This window comes from Delphinus delphis, chromosome 4 (genome assembly GCF_949987515.2).
Source record: "Delphinus delphis chromosome 4, mDelDel1.2, whole genome shotgun sequence".
NCBI lineage: Eukaryota > Metazoa > Chordata > Mammalia > Artiodactyla > Delphinidae > Delphinus > Delphinus delphis.
The window spans coordinates 111319706-111337266 of record NC_082686.1 but is presented as its reverse complement, the minus strand read 5'-3'; the positions used below and the strand labels follow the sequence as shown (position 1 = coordinate 111337266).

Genomic DNA, 17561 nt, shown 5'->3' with positions numbered 1-17561 from the left:
TTGAATCTTCTGAAAAGAAATGCCCATTTGAGAACTTGCCCATTTGAGCAGCTTTTTAATTTACGAGCCCTTTGGATGTGTGTCACCTCAGTCAAAGTTGGCGGAGGGAGGTGAGCAGGGCGAGTGGCCAACCGTTTGAGTGACCACACAGCTGCACCTGGCCAGTTGGTAGCACGGGTCAGAGGGTGGCCAGGGCCAGGCAAGCAGCTTTGCCCTCATTCCTGAACCTGCCCATATGGTCTTGAGAAGGGAAGTGGGGTCTTTTTCTAAAGACTAGCACAGCCCACAGCGTGTAAACGCTCACCCGCTGGGGTGTCCGTGTGGCTGCCGCACTGAGGGCACGGAGTGTGCTGTGAGCCTGGCCCTCCGGCTACCGCCCACCCTCTGCAGTGCATGGCCCCTTCCCCAGAATCCTCTGAGGTCTCTCAAAGTCAAGGTCACTGATGTGAGGAGTCAGATCCAGGACTAGAACCCAGGTCCCAGGCTCCCAGTCCAGCCGCTCCAACATCTATGGGCCTTGCCAGCCCACAGCCACCTGGGCCTCCCCCTGGGGATGGGCGTGAGTCTGCCAGCACCACAGCCCCGTCTCTGAGTGTTGGACATGGGGCAGTGTTGGTGGGAGGGTTCCTGAGTGTGGTGAGGAGTGGCTCTTTCTCAGCAGGAACATTTCACAGCTTTGTGCTTCCAGACTAAAGAGATGATCCTGAGAATCAGGCCCTTGCAGCATCACTGAGGCACACCAGCCTTCCTACAAAGGGGTAGGCACAGCCATCAGCCATGCTGACTAACCAGTGGGCCCAACTTTTCATGCCTGCTCCCCTTTCTGGAACCATAGCCTTCTAGCACTTTAATGACCCATGGGGACTCTCCCTATCCGGCCACCTTATGGTCTCTGCCTAAAGGGAAACTGAGGCTCAGAGAGGTTCAGAAACTTGCTCAAGATCACACAGCTACCTGGGGCTAAAACCAATTTTTCTTTCTTTAAAAAAAAAACCTCTATTGAGATATGATTGACATGTAAAAAGCTGTACATAGTAATGTATAAAACTTAATGAATTTGAGGATGAATATACCCATGAAACCGTCACCACCATCAAAGCCACAGACATATCCATCACGTCCCAAAGTTTCCTCCTGCCCCGTTATTACTGTTGTGTGTGTGTGTGTTAAGAACACTTAAGTTCTACCCTCTTAGTAAATTTTGAGTATACAGTGCAGTATTGTTATCTAGAGGCGCTATGCTGTCTAGTAGATCTCCAGAACTTATCTGACATAACTGAAACCTTATACCCTTGACCATCACCTCCCCATTTACCCCTCCCCCAAGCCCCCGGCGATCACCATTCTACTCTCTGCTTCTTTGTGTTTGACTGTTTTAGATTCCACATATAAGTGAGATCATACAGTATTTGTCTTTCTGTGTCTGGCTTATTTCACCAAAGCCAATTTCTTGACTCTTTATACCATGTGTTTGTTTCGTCTCTTTGTCTCGGATTTCAGCAAAACTCCCAGCAGCCAGCCCCTTTCCAGGATACCTCTACCTGGGAGGAAGTTCCCAGCCGCTTACAGAGGTCAGAGGGCTCACGTGTTTGAATGTAACTAGGGATGGGTAGAGGAATCTCCCCAGGCCTGGCTCCTCCATCCCTGAAAAATGTGTGTTGTGTCTTTTCAAAACTGCCATTTCAGATTTGATTTCATTCAGGACTTTGAGTCAGGCACATATGGGTTCAAATACCAGCTCTGCCCCAGATCAGCCACTTATGTGGGCCAATAACCCCTGTGAACAGGACAAAATGTACGTCACAGCCTTGGCAGTGTCTGCCTGTGCAGTAAATAGAAGCTTAAAAATTCTGGCGCTGGAACTTGGATCTCTACAGTAAAGCGTGTAAGTCAGAGAAAGGCCCAATACACAAGCAAGGAGAGGCGTCAGGGAAGGTGGGGTGGGCAGAGAAACTCAGCCCTAGTGTGATGGGCCTGACTTTTGCAGGCCTAGGGCAATGGCTGTGGAACAAAGAAATAAGAAGTGGGAGAGACATTGTTACAATTTGGCTATATATTTTTATGAAAAAAATATTTTTAATTTAAAAGCTTTCACTGCTGCTTTATTTCAAAAGTATCTTGTGTTCATTATAGAAAAATTAGAAAGTACACTGAGGCAAGCACACACACACACAAAGATCATCACAATCCCATCACCCTGAGAGAACCATGGTCTTCCAGAGTTTTTCTCTGCATATTCCATTAGGCCGCATACATTTTATAAATTACGGATCATATTCTTCTCCAAACTACTAGTTTTTGTTTGTTTGTTTGTTTTGCGGTACGCAGGCCTCTCACTGTTGTGGCCTCTCCCGTTGCGGAGCACAGGCTCCGGACGCGCAGGCTCAGCGGCCATGGCTCACAGGCCCAGCCGCCCCGCAGCACGTGGGATCTTCCCAGACCGGGGCACGAACCCACGTCCCCTGCATCGGCAGGCGGACTCTCTACCACTGTGCCACCAGGGAAACCCTACGAGTTATTTTTTGACTCTACAAGATGTTACAGCTGTCTTTGCATGTCAGTAAGGCTACCTCCCCACTCTGATTCTAAGAGGCGCCTCCTATTTACCCATGTGGTTAGACCACTCTCTATCCAAACCCTGAATTGAAAGGTGGGACAGCGGGTGTGGAGTGGGAGGGTGAAGGTACAGAGGGACACTTCCAAATGTCTGGGGCTGGCCGTTGGCCTGGGTGCACACAGCTCCCCCGCACACGGCTGGTGTCAGGTCTGGATGACCTCGACCAGACAGGCGTCTTGGCCCCCTTTGCCAAGGGGCCCCCTGATCGATGGGGGAGCCCCCTAGGCCAGTGGTTTTTAAACATGTCCTACATAGGCACTAGTATAGAGGACAGGAGATGCTGGGGCCAGGATGGACAAGCATGTGTGTCTGCGGGAGGTGAGGGGACGATAGGAGGGCAGATCCCTCCCCAGCCCCACCGTCCAGGGTGGCCCTGAGCTCAACAGCACTGGGCAGAGTCCAGTGTGATGGACAGATCCCGTCCACGGCCCTCACTTTTCCTCTCTGTGGGACTCTGAGGCCCACCCAGCTCAGAGCTCTGCCACCTCTGGGAGGGCCACAAATGAGAGTGAAACAGAACTCCAAGGAGAGGGATCCGTGATGTTAGCAGTTTCCATTGGCTTCTACAAGGCTGGAAGAGAAGGTATCTCACCGAAAGGAGCCCTCAGGAGCCGTCAAGGCCTCGGAGAGCGGACAGTGCTCTTTGTTTAGTATGAGCCAAATTGGAAACAGTGGCATGGGAGGGGCAGTCCAGCCTGGCCAGGTCCCCAAAGCCATAGGCACTAGTGCCCACAGGCCACACTGCGGCCTCTGGGGCCCTCACAGAAGGTGCAGCCTAGCTCCTGTGGGTGCAGCCCCGCCCCCCATCTGTAATAGGGGGTTTTAAACCAGAGGGTCTCAAAGTCCCTTCAGCTTCCCAGGTTCTTGATCCTTGGGAGCTGCCAGGTTGGGTAAGCACGTTCAATGCCTTTGACAACAGGGCTCTTTAGCGTGACCCAATGCCGGGTTCATCTAGGAGTGAGGGCTCTGGGGGTCATGACCCCCGGCGAGCATCCCAGGCTGGGGGTGACACCATCTTCTGTGGGACAGAATGACCTCTGTCCTGCTAAAGTGAACCACACCTTGGGGGCCCGAGCCTGAGGCTGCGCACAGGGACGCTGAAGGCCGACAAGCCTGGGTGTTGACCTTGGCTCCCTCTTTCCCAGGGAGGAAGGTACTGATCCCTCCATGCCCAGCCCCCCACCTGTACCCAGAGAGGAGAAGGAATGGACCCCCGGGAGACGAGGATGGCTCTCACACCCGACAAGGGCTGCGCCGCCTCAGGGCAGGGAGCCCACCCTCTCCCCTCCTCTCACGTTTGTTTCTGGAGCCGCTCCCAGAAGGCCTGGGAGAAAGTCCGGGTCTGGAGGCCAGCTGATGCGGCCAGGACTCCAGGGCGGGGGTGACCGGCGCCCGCTGTCTCGTTGCAGGGAACAGCAGCCGTCTCCAGACTGAGCTCTGTCAGAAACACTGGCAGGGCCTGCCCCCCAGCAGGTGCCACAGCAGCACCCAGGACTCCCGGAAGGAGACCAGCAGCATGTGGGGTCTGATGGTGGTGGCCCAGCTGCTGGCAGGCATCGGCACGGTGCCCATCCAGCCGTTCGGGATCTCCTATGTGGACGACTTCTCGGAGCCCAACAACTCGCCCCTGTACATCTGTGAGTTGGGCTTGAAGAGGGCTGCGGGATGGGGGCGGGTCCTGACGTGGCCCAGCCAATGCGTGCAGAGGTCTGGGGATCTGACACACCTGGTTTGAGTCCCAGCCCAGGCCCCAGCTCCTCACCAGCAGGATGGGGCCCACAGTCTCTGTGCACTGGGGACGTGGGAGTACCTGAGGTGATGTATGTGAGCCCTTGGTCCCAGGGCAGGCACCGGGCAGCTCCTCGACCAGCAGTAGCTACTGCATCTGTCACGTCTGGGCACAGGCTGGGAACACGTGTTCTCTGAGCCATCCACTTAGGGAGAAGTTTGGCCTCAAAGAAGCATATGCAAAGCAGATAGCACATGACCATCTGACTGACCAAATCCTTCCCTTAGAACAAGCCACACTGAGCATCCTCAGGGCCCACGGCCCAGACCAGACAGACCACACCCACAGGCTCTGTGGCCCACAAGCTCCCCCAGGGCTGCCACTGCCACACCGTACCTGCAAGGAGATTTGCCCAGCAACACGCACCTGGGCCAGCATCTGCAAATGCCGAGGAGGCCGCTTCTTTCCCGGCAAGCGGATCTCTCTGGCATCTGGCTGGAGGAGAAACAACTTTGGTTCCGCACATCTCAGGATCTTGAGTGCCTGTAGGAAATGCCACAGGTGTGGACCCGTCAGGGCCAGGGGACAGATGGGGTGATGTCTCAGGAAGCCCTCAGCAAGGGAAAGAGCCCGAGGCTGCCACCCTCTCAGCCTCCTTTCCTCCTCCCCTTTCCAGCCATCTTATTTGCCATCTCTGTATTCGGACCGGCTTTCGGGTACCTGCTGGGCTCGGTCATGCTGCAGATCTTTGTGGACTACGGCAGAGTGGACACAGGTGAGTGTGTGCCAGGACCACGACCCCCAGCCAGTCAGGACAAGGATGAAGCTTGAACTTTAAATGCTCACGGCCCCCTCGCCACCCACTCCCTCCCTCCCTCCTGTAGTCAGCGGACAGGTGGGCCTCCTCTCTCCAGCGGGTGGGGGTGGGCAAGGGGGATGCGCTGCTGAAGAAAACACACTTTCTGCCCTAAGAAAGCACACTTTCTGCAGCGGGAAACCTTGAGACCTAGGGCAGGGCCTCAGGTGTTGCCACCACAGCTGCCTGTCTTGGTGGTGGTATTAAAAAGAGCTCTATGATTCTTTGATTCTAAGATGGTTTTGATTGCTTAAAAAAATATTGGTAAGAGCTCTTTTGGGGAAAAGAAGAAGCACTACATAGAGTACACACATGGATTATGACTCCCATCCAGAGGGGTGTAACATCGTGTTTAACCATGTGGGCACAGGTAGTAGAGAGCCTGTGTCTAATCCTGGTTCCACCTCCTCTACTGGCTGAGTGATCTTGGGCACGTATCTTCATCCTTTCTGTGCCTCAGTTTCCTCATCTGTAAAAAGGGGCTAATGATAGGGAAATAGAGATGTTACAGTGTTTAGAACCTGCCTGATATATATTGAGGTTGACAGGAGTGAGCTCTTTAAAAAGTGACCTGGATGAAGCCACTGTGTATCTTAGGATGAGAAAGTACAGTCCATAGACAGGAGCACACGTACTGAGTTAACCGTTCAGGGAGCCGACCCCAGAATGGACCCTGCAAGGGCATATGGTTATTGTGAGGTTGCCTTACACACCCCAGCCTCCCACAAGGCAGGGAAGGCTGGCAGTGTAACAGAGGGACAGACAAAGTGCTTGATGAGGTGATGAGGGAGGGCCTCCCAGGGAGGTGAGGTCTGCATCCCATGTGGGTGGAATTACACAGGTGGTGATGGGAGAGGCCTTCCCAGTGGAGGAAACCATCCGGGCAGAGCCAAGGGGGGCAATGCGTGGGGCGTGTGTGGGTAATATGTAAGTTCCCACAGGCCAGATGTGGCTGGAAGGCAGGTCCAAGCCAGACCTTCAGGAATAACACCCCCCCCCACCCCCCGGTGCCCAGCACCCAGATCAGAACCTGCCTGTCTCACAAAGAATGTGGGCAGGCCTTAACCCAGTCATGCTGCCAGAGCCCATAGACTCCTGTCCCTGGGACTGTCTGACCACAAGGTCATCTGCTCAGGGTCATCCACCTGTACTTCAAATGAAAGGGCAAAGCTAGCAGAGCTGTCTGCTCAGGGTCAAGCCATCTTTGCCCTTCACTGGCACTTCCTGAGTTGGGTCCCAAAGAGACTAGCAACTGAGCTCCCAGGCCACCAGGGACAGTGCCCAGGACAGTGCTGGGCTGAGGGCTGTTCTGCTATCTTCTCCCTCCTTCCATGCCCATGTAGTTTCTTTACAGAGAGAAACACAGTGGCAGACCCTTAGACGTGGATGGGAGACTACAAAGAAGAAAGCATCGCCTTCAGCGGCCTGGTAGCCTACTCTGCTGGTGGTTGTTTTTTTGAGCATCTAAGGATTATGAGGCCTCCTTTCTTAGGGATCACTAAAGTTGGGAGGCAGTAGCATCCAGTGATTAAGAGTGCAGGTTTGGAAACCACGAATACATGCATGGGTTTGAAAATTGACCAGTGAAATGGCGCTTGCAGGCCAAAGTTAACCTCACTGATCCTCCCAGTGGCCTCCGTTCTCTGAGAAGACCAGAGTGGCCTGGAGAGAGAACGCCGACTGGATGAAGATGCTAGCTCACAGCTTACCTCTTCTGCATCATGGGAAGAAAGTTCCCCCGATCAGTAAGGTGAGATCATGCATTCATCCAACAAACACTTGTGTCCTTTGTTTTCTCTTCAGCTGCAGTTAACTTGAGCCCCGGAGACCCCCGATGGATAGGAGCCTGGTGGCTGGGCCTGCTCATTTCCTCAGCCTGCCTGGTTGTTACCTCTTTCCCCTTTTTTTTCTTTCCTCGAGCAATGCCCAGAGGAATGGAGGTAAGCTTCTACACACAATTCTACCTATAAGAGTTTCATAATAGTAGGTAGAGGTAGAAAATAAACAGAGCTGAGAAGTTGCAGCAGGTTAAGTAAATTCTGGGTGAAATCTAAACAAGTTTCATGATACAGGACTTCTGAGAGGCTTTGAGAGGTGAGAGTGCTTGTGAATTTCCAAAAGATGGTATCTCATCAGTGCTCCCTTACTGTGTTAGCATCTCACAGATTAGGAGGGCTCCAGGGAATGTAGTTTGGGGAAACACTGAGTTCATCTAAAGTGGGATAAAGAATTAAGAGCCAATAAAAGCTGCATATGTGACCTGGAGCAGTTGACTTTTGCATGTGATAGGGCCGGTCATGTCTAATCCTAAAGGACTGAGTAAGAAGGGGATTCCTAGTGCTGCAGAGCGTGAGGGTGGGCTGTGAGTAGAGCAGACTTTGAGCCGACTGCCCTGCCCTGCATCTTCCAGTCATATCTGTTGGGGAAAGGAATCAGGGAAGGATGAGAATGGAAAACAGCAGGGAGAAGTCTGGGTGGGGGCCTTGCCCTTAGACTGAAGGGTCTAAAACTTGTTCTGATCCCATGAAATTCTGAGTGAATGGTGCCCACTCAGGTGACAGCATGGCAACTGGGTCAAGGTTGAGGTTGGAGAGTTGGGAAGGAATGAAGGCTGGAGATCTGATGAGGCCAGTGCAGAGATGGGGGATGCAGCTGAGGACCGAGGCCATGGCTGCCGGACAGATGAGGCAAGGGCAGGGGTAGATGTCCTCGGAGGGGGTGCCGAGAAGGACTCAGCAGTGAGCTGAGAGGGGCAAAAATTTGTGCCGAGGTTCAGAGCCAGAGGCAGAGCTGGACGTCTGGCAATGAGGTGTGTGAGATCTAGGCCCAGCTTGGAGGAGGGGTGAGGGGAGAGGGGCCTCCACTTGTCTTGAGGAAGAATTTCAGAGGTTGGCAGCACATCGGGGTGGTTTTGCGGGGAGGCAAATCTGAATCCAGCTCTGCTACTTGTCAACTAGCTGAGGGATCCTAGGCAAGTTTCCTTGCTCCTAAGTCTCCTCTGCTTTAAAATACTGGAGATAGAGTCCCTATCTTGGGAGGAGGTTGTGAGGAATGGGAGGTTGCACGCAGAGCGCTGGGTGTGGTGCCCACCGTGGAGAAAGCACTAAACGAATGGGAGCTCCTAGGCCTGCTGATGAGTCCCCTGGGGGATCCTAATGGTGTCAGAGCTCAGGGGCCTTGCGTCTATGTGGTGGTTCAGAGCTGGGGGCCTCAGGCTGCAGCTAACAAGTTCAGAAGCGGAAGGCGAGTTCACTGAGGAGGTCTGCACAGAAAGTGCAGGCTGAGAGCCAGGTCAGAGCCTTGAACAGTGCCCAGGTTTGGGCCCAGAAGAAAGAAGGGACTCCATAGAGGAGACTGAAAGAGAGAGCTGGAAAACAGAGGTCATTCTAGACCAGAGCGTCCCAGAAGCCCGCAGCCCCTGGAATCTGAGGACAGGGAAGAAGTGTAGCCATGACAGACAGACGAGGGGTGAGATCCACTCAGATGCCTTTTGGCATCAGCCAGCAGTTAGATACAAAATAATATGCCCAGGTATGAAATAACATCTTGGGAGGCCCTGGCATGGCTGCGTTCTGGTCGGTGGCCAAGCACCGGGCTCACCGACACAGGTGGTGATGGCTTTGGACGCCCTCCCACACACACCCGGGGTGGCTGACCACTGCCCAGCCCTGAGCCACTAAGACCAGAGGGATCAAGGGCCCAGGGAAGGTGGCTGCAGGGAACCTGGGTCATTAACCCTCACCCCCTTCGCTGCCTTCAGAGGACTCCCACCATAGCAGATGAGGCAAGGAAGATGGAAGAGGCCAAGTCAAGAAGCTCCCTGGTGGATTTCATTAAACGTAACTGAGTGACCCGGCAGCCCTGGGAGGGCTGGCTTGGGGTGGGGGCGGTCCGGGGTAGCCCAGCCCATGTGGTATTAGGTGTGGTGAGGGGCACTAAAAGCAGGCGGTCTAAAATTGGACAACCCCTCACGAAGGGCTCTGCCAGGGGCCCTGGTGACTGCTGCTGTGCAGATAGCAGGAGACCCAAACTCAGATAGAGGTAGCCCCACCCACACCACCTGGCCCACGTTCTCCTCTCCCCTCCCTTCCCATGGATGCAGCCATCATGTACAATCACCCTCCGCCTGACTTCTTCCAGGCCTGTCCTCCTTTCATTCAGCCCATGAGCATGTTGAGTGGAGTCCGAGTGGCTGTGTGCCCCCAACAGGCCACTGAACAGCTCAGGGCCTGGATTCTGCCCTGAGGAAGAGAGAGGAGCTGCCTGGAGGGGGGCCGGGGGGAGGAAGGGCAGTGGCCAGTGTCGCGGACCCTGTGACCGCTGCCCGGAGGCCCGGCCCTGACGGCAGCCTGTTGGCAGGGTTCCCCCGCATCTTCCTGAGCCTCCTGATGAGCCCGCTCTTCATGCTGGTGGTCCTGGCCCAGTGCACCTTCTCCTCCGTCATTGCCGGCCTCTCCACCTTCCTCAACAAGTTCCTGGAGAAGCAGTACGGCGCCTCCGCGGCCTATGCCAACTTCCTCATCGGTGAGTCCCCCGGGTGCCGCCGCAGCTGGGCCCTCCCGCCACCTATCCAGGGCCGGGAACCCCCAGACCGGACACAGGCAGGAGCCAGAGGGTTCTTGCCCGAGAGAAAGAATTTTAAGGACATTCTTCCAGGTTGGCAGTCTAGACCGTTCCTGGCAGATTTCTTAGGCCCTTATCATTCCAGACAGGAGTGGGCGGAGGCTGGGGGATGACTTCCACCCTGTCAGAGGGGCTGAAAGCCTGACTGCCTCCCAAAGGCCCTGACATCATCAGGGGCGACAAAGGAAAGAGAGAGGATTGAACTGGGGGTTGGGCAAGATGCCTCTGGGTTTTTTCCTTCTTCTCCAATGACTTGAAGACATTCACCTGGATAAGGAGTATGGGGCCCAGTGATTCTCCATCCCCACTGCACTTTAGGCTCCCATGGAGAGCTTTAAGACATACGGACGCCCAGGCCCCACCCTCGATCAATGAAAGCAGAATGTCCAGCATCCAGCATCGGTGTTTTTTGCAGCTGAGGGTGAGAAGCACTGATGTGGTCCCACCAAGTACCCAAGGGAGTTATGGGGCCCAATTCACAGGTGAGCTTGACCATGTGGAAGTGGCAAGGTGGTCAGGGCGTGACCCCTGACCTCCTGTGTGGCTCTTGGCTGTGACTTCACGCCTCTAGCCTTTGGCCTCTGACTAGCACATCAGGCAGGGGGCGCCACCAGTGCCTTGCTAACCCCATGTGATCACAGTTCAAGGACGGGCCAGGTAATGAAAGGTGCTTAATAAGTGCACATTCAACCCACATCCCTCTGGCTGCAAGGGCCCCACTTCTTTCTTTATTCTTGGCACAGGCAGGGCAGTCTGCCATGTCAAGATAACTCTGCAGTAAATGCTCAATTAATGTCGTTTATTACTATTGCAATTAATCATATTGAATGTCGCTTCAGGAAGCCATGCCCCCTTCTCTGTGGTCCAGCTCAGTGTGCAGCCCACACACACTGCGAGGCCTGTGCACCCAGACCAGCTTCTCTCCGTCTGTAGGTGCTGTGAACCTCCCTGCTGCGGCCTTGGGGATGCTGTTTGGAGGAATCCTCATGAAGCGTTTTGTTTTCTCTCTGCAAACCATTCCCCGCGTGGCTGCCACCATCATCACCATCTCCATGATCCTCTGTGCCCCTCTGTTCTTCATGGGCTGCTCCACACCAGTCGTGGCAGAGGTCAACCCCCGCAGGTAGTGGGAATGAGGCCGAGGCCAGAGCCTGTCTGTGGCTGCCACACGTCTTCCTTTCTGCTTCTTCAACTATCCTCTCTCCTTTTCCCTTGTTGATCTAATCTCTTACGTGGCAACTGAGAAAATCAGATCTTGAGTAGTGTGCTCAATTATGAGAGGAAATCAGAGGGTCCTAGTGGGGCACCAGCAATCAGGTTAGGGTTCGGTTTTTTAAGAAGCACCAAAAACTAATTAGTTTGGTTTCAGGATGAATCTGTAGTGCTGTGAGCCTCAGAAACCAGGAACTGTCTACCTTTAGCATCCACTCTGTACCGGCTAAAATTACAGAGTCTTATTGAGCTGCCAGAGAGATGCCAGATGAGAGACGGAGACCTGCAAAGGTCTGAGAAAGAGCAAGGAAGGTGATGGCAGACTTGAAAAATTAGGGCAGGTGAGGAAAGAGGGCAGGTAAAGCATACCTGTCGGTTTGCATAAAGCAACATGGTTTTAAGTTCTAAGTCTGGCTTCATGTTCAGGAAGGGCTTTGAGGCCCATGAGGGAGTGTGCTGAGCAAGGAGCCGTTACTTTTTTCCTGGGAGCCACCTTTCAACAGCTCTTCTTTAAGATTTTGCCCGGTGAGGTTGCAATACTTGGAGATGCCATACTTTTCAGCCTTGGTGTTTTCTCTTTCTCTTTGAAAGAAACTCTCCTGTCTCTGGTGGGTATGAGGGAAGGGAGTATCACTCAGGATGGGACCCCCCCCCCACCCACCGGTTTGTCCTGGTCTTCTGGCTGTGGATTGAGAGAGACCAAGAAGGCTTTCACTGGGAGTTTAGCACGGGGCTTTGTCATCAGACCAGGTCCTAGTTCTGGCACTGTTCTTTACTGGTTGGGGAAAGTTACTTAACTTATCTAATCTTCAGGTTCCTCATCCACAAAAGGAGCACCACTAATACTGCGATGGCTGGCACGCATGAAAAGCCCTCGGGCACAGTGCCTGGAGCATGAGGGATGCCCATTAACTAGGATTAGTGTAATTATTTTAGCAAAGCTCTGAACCTTGGTTTATCAGCCCCAATCCCGACCCTCCCCTAAGAAGATCAGGAATATCAGATACGGTAAGATTGGTGAGATCAGCCAGTGAAATCGCTTGGTTGAAGCTCAGGGGAATGGAGTGACCTGGGTGATGGCTACATAGACCCAGAGACGGGAGCCATCTAGACCCTGGATTGCCTCAAGGGGCCTCAGCCCGAGCTCAGATGAAAGAGAAGGGAAGGGAAGTTATTGCCTGTGACTCTCCCATAGCATCTGCCACCTCTCTCATCAGAGTCCTGACTGGTTGGCTGTCTCGACCCCTTCCAAAGTGGGGGATTTGCCAACCAAGCATTTCCAACGACTAGTAGTTTGGGATCCTACTAGCAGAAGAAGTAGAGGTGCCATCAGCACTGGCCGAATTCACTGTTGGCTCCAATAGACATAATTCAGATCCCTGGGTGGCGCTGGCCCAAGACAAACAGAGACGCACAGGCACACTGACCAGGCGGGGAACTCACGCTGGGCTGGAGTGGAGAGGTTTTCCTTTGGTCTTGCTTTGTTTGATTCCCATTTCCTGTTTTGCTGGCAGCACATCAAGTTCTATACATCCACAGCCTCCCGCCTGCCGCAGGGACTGCTCGTGCCCAGATTCCATCTTCCACCCGGTCTGTGGAGACGATGGGGTTGAGTACCTCTCCCCTTGCCATGCTGGCTGCAGTGAAATCAACGTCAGCTCTATAGTCTCCAAGCAACCGGTAAGGGCCGGAGGGGCCCCAGGCCACTGCCGAGTGTGTGCCCCTGCAGCTTGCTCCTCCACTCGGGATGGGCAGGGCTCCACCCCACTCATTCCCAGCATCCTGACCTCTGGGCCACACCCACCCTCTCTCCACCTCCCCTTCCCTAGGGTCATGACCAGATGTCTACAGCCTAAAGTCAATTAAAGATTGGCCGATGTCCAACAAATGCACATTCCTGAGGCCTAACAATGCTCAGAGCAGAAACAAGCCAGAGCATTCCTTCAGCTGAGGACTGCCAGTCTCACCCTGAAGGATCCTGATGGGCCTGTCTGCGTCCTGGCAGTGTTGCAAGGCCACATGGACTGGCCCAGATAAATCGAGGGCAGAGGGCCTCTGTGATGTGGACCTGGAAGCTTAGAGCCAGAAGTGGTGATAGAGGTCATTTGGTTCAATCCCTCTCGACACTCACCTATGGCCACACAACTGGCTTGAAGTCTGCAGCTATTTAGGAGCAGATCTGAGACTAGAACTCAGGGTGCTGCCTCAGCCTGGGGCATGTCTGTGCAAGGCCAGGTATCTCCCGGCCACAGCCTCCCACTCAGGTAGCCCACACTCACCAGGCTAACTTGGTGAGGTCCTGGCCAGCCCTCAGAGCACTACGGCTCCCAGCCTCCCAGGACCAGACAGCAGCAAACCAAGTCCAGTCGTTTGTGCGGTTATTCAGCAAATACTTAGTAAACACCAGACACAGCCGCGGGTGCTAAGTATTCAGGGGCGGAACCCATCAGCCCAGGTCCCTGCCCTCATGAGTTTGTATTCTACCAAATAAACGCACAAGGGAGTTTTAGAAAGTAACCCATGCCATGAAGAGACTTAATGGGACAGAGAATGCCTGGGGGCCTCCCTGAGGAGGTGACATGAGAACTGAACCACCAGAAGAAGAAAACACTATGAAGACCTGGGAGCGAAACGAACAGAGTGAACGCAGCTGCAAGGCCCCAGGGCATGAATGAGCTGGCACAGGAGAAAAGAGAGAAGGCCAGGGCTGCCAGGGAGTGAGGAGAAGAGTCATACCCAGCTCAGCCAGGGAGCCGGCAGGGGTCAGGTTAGGATTTGGATGTTCTTTTTCCTAAGAGCACTGGGAAGTCTGTGCAGTTCCCCTGAGGATGCCCTAAGGAGAGGATGCATCTTATTCCTTTAAGCCTGTGTGGAGGGCACAGGCAAGGCTAGACCCATTTACCATCCTCCCCTGAGAGGACAGGACAAGGCTGCTTCCACAGCCAGCTCTGCGGACAGAGGAGCGTGGTTCTCAGGCAGCAGGAGGACAAAGAACTTGGACAAGTTACTCTCTCAGTTGCCTTCTAGTTGGAGGAGCCTGTGGTGGCTTCTGTGGTTTTCTTATCTTTATTTACTTACCTCTGACTCATCTATTTCCAGAAATAATCTTGACAGGTTTCCAGTAACAGCACAAGCACATCAAGACCAAAATCCATTAGCATAATATCAAGAAAAAATAGCAAATTATAAGGAAAAGTATCTATGTTTAAAAAAATCCAGACTGAAGGAGGTAGCAGCAACACTGTATATAAATTAATTATGAGCTTCCTAGCAGCCAAAGTAAAAAGAGTACATAGTTCCAATGCCTGGTAGAAGGACGCATACCAGTTCATTAGTTCTAATCTTGCCCCTATAACTGCTTTGACACTTACAGTAATTGGACCATAGGCTGGTCTAATCAGACAATGTGAGAGAAAAGGTGAAGGCCACCTGACAGGCAGTGGCCACCAAGGAGAGCTATACAACAGTGTTGAGCCGTATGGATTCGCAGACTTGAGACAGAGACCTTTGCAGACAGGAAGGATTTCTCTCAGGCAGAAAGTACAGTAGATTCCTCTGGGTTCCCACTGCTATCTCCTCCTATTTTTATCTTCCTTTAATGTCCCTGCAGTAAACACACAAACAGCAAAAACAGCAACCCACAAAACCACTGCTGCTCCAGAGGAGGGCCCTCCCAGGCCCCGGTCCCCACTGGGTGGGCAGTGCCTGGTAGTGGAATCCTACATATCCTGATGCGGGTATAACTGCGGGAAGAGCCCAGCCCACGCTGGACAACTGGTTTTGGTGAAGATGGTTTCTGTTGCCCAAATAGTGGTCAGAGGCAGTATCCATGGGGCACCTGAAACCCCCACCTGGTCTCCCGTCCAACCTCTGCATCCAGCATCACCAGCTCCCCAGGGAGGGCAGAGGAGCGAGAGCTGGGGCAGGCATTTAAAAGTATGTGGAGTCGAAATAATGACAGCAGGTTTCCCCCGTTCCCCTCCCTCTCCTTCCAAGACCTACTCGAACTGCAGCTGCGTGAGAGGAGGATCCGCTTCAGCAAAGACGGGCCCGTGCCCCATCCCCTGCGCCCATTTCCTGCTCCCGGCCATCTTCCTCATCTCCTTTGTGGCGCTCATAGCCTGCATCTCCCACAACCCTCTCTACATGATGGTGCTGCGGTGAGTGTGCCTCTCCTTCCCCACGCTTCCCTCACTTCGTGCCCAGCTGCCCCCTTCTCAGCTCTCCTGCCTTTCGTGCCCCTCAGTGTCCTTGGACGTTCTTGGGGTGATACAGGGAGATAATGCTGGTGCGCCAGTGGCGGGGGCTTCTGTGCCGGGCTTGTTGGGAGTCCCTCGCTGCAGCCTCACTCCGTGTCTCACGGGGTCCCTGTGCCTCCATCCCGCACAGGGAGGGCAGAGCCTGACGGCTGAGCCACGTGACCAAGCCAGGCTGCCTGATTGCACATCTGTAGACTCATTTATCTTCAAGTCCTAAAAGAACTGAGAGGGTGGAGGAGAATTCAGTTGGATACATAAAATCGGGGAAGGAAAATGAGGAAAGTTCCAGAGACAGAATGAGGGCCACGGAAAGGATGGAAATGAGAAAAGTGCAGTGTGCTAGGAGCCAGGTCAGAAGGGAGGGGCCGGCCAGGTGGGAGGGGAGGACAGAGGTATCCTGTTACAGCAGCACTGAGGTGCCCCTGAGGTGTGGACAGGGAATGACCTCCCTTCACCTCACCCTCGGCGAAGGAGAAAATAAGGTTTCAACCAAGTGGGCATAATTCACCCCCTGCCTGCCTCCCTCGTGTCCTCATCCGTCTGGCAAGCAGAGAGGGAAAAACACAGGATCTGGAAGCCCAGGGCCAGGGTCAAAGGCCCACTTCTGCCATGTACTGGCTGAAAGTCCTTGGGTGTTGCCCATCTCACCGAGTCTCAGTTTCCTCGCGGATGAAAGGGGGTTAATGATATTGACCTCGAAGGATTGGTGTCAGGGTTATATGGTAAATTGCTTTGTAAATACAAGGTGCTCTGCATATTAGTTAATTATCACTATTAACCAAATTATTGTTATTGCTATTACTATTATCAGCTAGCTAGGTGGCTAGTTTCCCCAGAAGACTAGGAGACGAGGAAGGGTCTGGGATTTTACCTTATTTACAAGTTAGCTTGCAAACTACCAAGCTCCTGTTTCTGTTACTGTTCCACAAGGATGCTGGCAGAGGCTGGGAGACTCCCGGGTCAAAGCCAAAGGACTTTGCTGCTCACAGCACAGCAAGCAGTGTGAACCTCATGCTGCGTCATTTATCCAGCCCCCCAAGTCCTACTGGGTGACGTGGAGGGGCTCAGGTGTATGTTTCGCCTGCAGTGGGTGTAGGTCACAGCTAAGGAACACTGAGTTTGGGAGAGCCACTGCTTATATAGACCAAGCCTGCTGCTGGTCTAGAAGATTTTACCTCATGCCTCAAGGATGCTCGTTGCAGCCACAACCCTGGGAAATGGCCCACGAAGCGAACAGTCAGGACCTTGCATTCTTAGCATACTCCGCAAGACTGTGTAGGGACGCTGGGAGCACCTTGCCTCCCAGCACCACCCTCTCCTCCACTGCTCCCCATCCATGCATTCCAAGTACCCGTGCTTTCACCCAAGGCCCCTGAGTGGCCTTCCCTTCTTACACCCCAAGTCAGATGGACCATGGTGGACCCAGGGATCCTGAGAAAGGTGTGTGGGTGGCCATGACGAGGAGAGGGAATAGGATAAGGAAGTCCCGGAGCAGCGGAGAAGGGCATCCCTGTTAGATCACCTCCCAGAGGGCTGTCAAGCCCCAGGGATGGGGAAGTAGTGGAGGCAAAGCACCATTTCAACCACAGGGTGGGCTTTTCTAGAAAATCTCTGGTCAAGGGCTGGAGTGAAATTGGAGAAGAGGCCCCAGTATCCCAAAATGATTTAAAGATAAATCCCACTGGGAAAGATGAAAGAATGGATGCTGTGTCGTATGGAGAAGGTGAGGCTTAACGATGGCATTGTAGGTGACCCAAACCTTATTTGTATCAGTCGTGGCCTCCAGCCAGGCATGGAAATACAGGCTGGGAGTGAAGGTTTGCCGAAAATGTATCAGGAAAGAGAGGTCAGAGAGCCAGCGTTAATTCGGGGCTGAAGGGGCAGAGAGTACAAGGAACTCAAAATCTCTATCAGAAGCCAAACTGGGGTTCCCAAGTCCCATCTGGCTGAGAATCCAGAGGAGTCTGCCCAGGGATAAGGACCAAGACACGGAAGCTTCTCCTATGGATCGGACCACTGAAGGCATCTGTGGGCAATTAAGGGAGTGTCCATGAGATTGAGATTTGAGGCACTTCCCACGTGGGGGATCCCAGTGGGTGCCTCCCCGCTGCTTCACCCCAGTGAGTATTCTGAGAAGCTGAAAGAAGGTCCCTTTCCAGTTTGCTAGCAGAACTATGGAGGTAAAACAAAACGTGTGCAGAGACCTGGGGATTACTTCTGAGTTCCCTCCCTTGCTGGCCCCTCAGCCCCCGAATGCTTTCCCCC

General features: G+C 53.6%; 1 protein-coding gene across 2 annotated transcripts in view; it reads left to right on the top strand.

The window, feature by feature from the left end:
* Positions 1 to 17561, top strand: part of SLCO2A1 (solute carrier organic anion transporter family member 2A1) — a 79978-nt gene that overhangs the window by 53885 nt on the left and 8532 nt on the right. For both annotated transcript variants that reach the window (XM_060011291.1, XM_060011292.1), the window contains exons 4-11: positions 4027 to 4254; positions 5023 to 5121; positions 7006 to 7142; positions 8963 to 9041; positions 9562 to 9726; positions 10759 to 10948; positions 12552 to 12717; positions 15034 to 15197. In XM_060011291.1, coding sequence (XP_059867274.1) covers positions 4027 to 4254; positions 5023 to 5121; positions 7006 to 7142; positions 8963 to 9041; positions 9562 to 9726; positions 10759 to 10948; positions 12552 to 12717; positions 15034 to 15197 — 1228 coding nt within the window. The remainder of the gene's footprint in view (positions 1 to 4026; positions 4255 to 5022; positions 5122 to 7005; positions 7143 to 8962; positions 9042 to 9561; positions 9727 to 10758; positions 10949 to 12551; positions 12718 to 15033; positions 15198 to 17561) is intronic.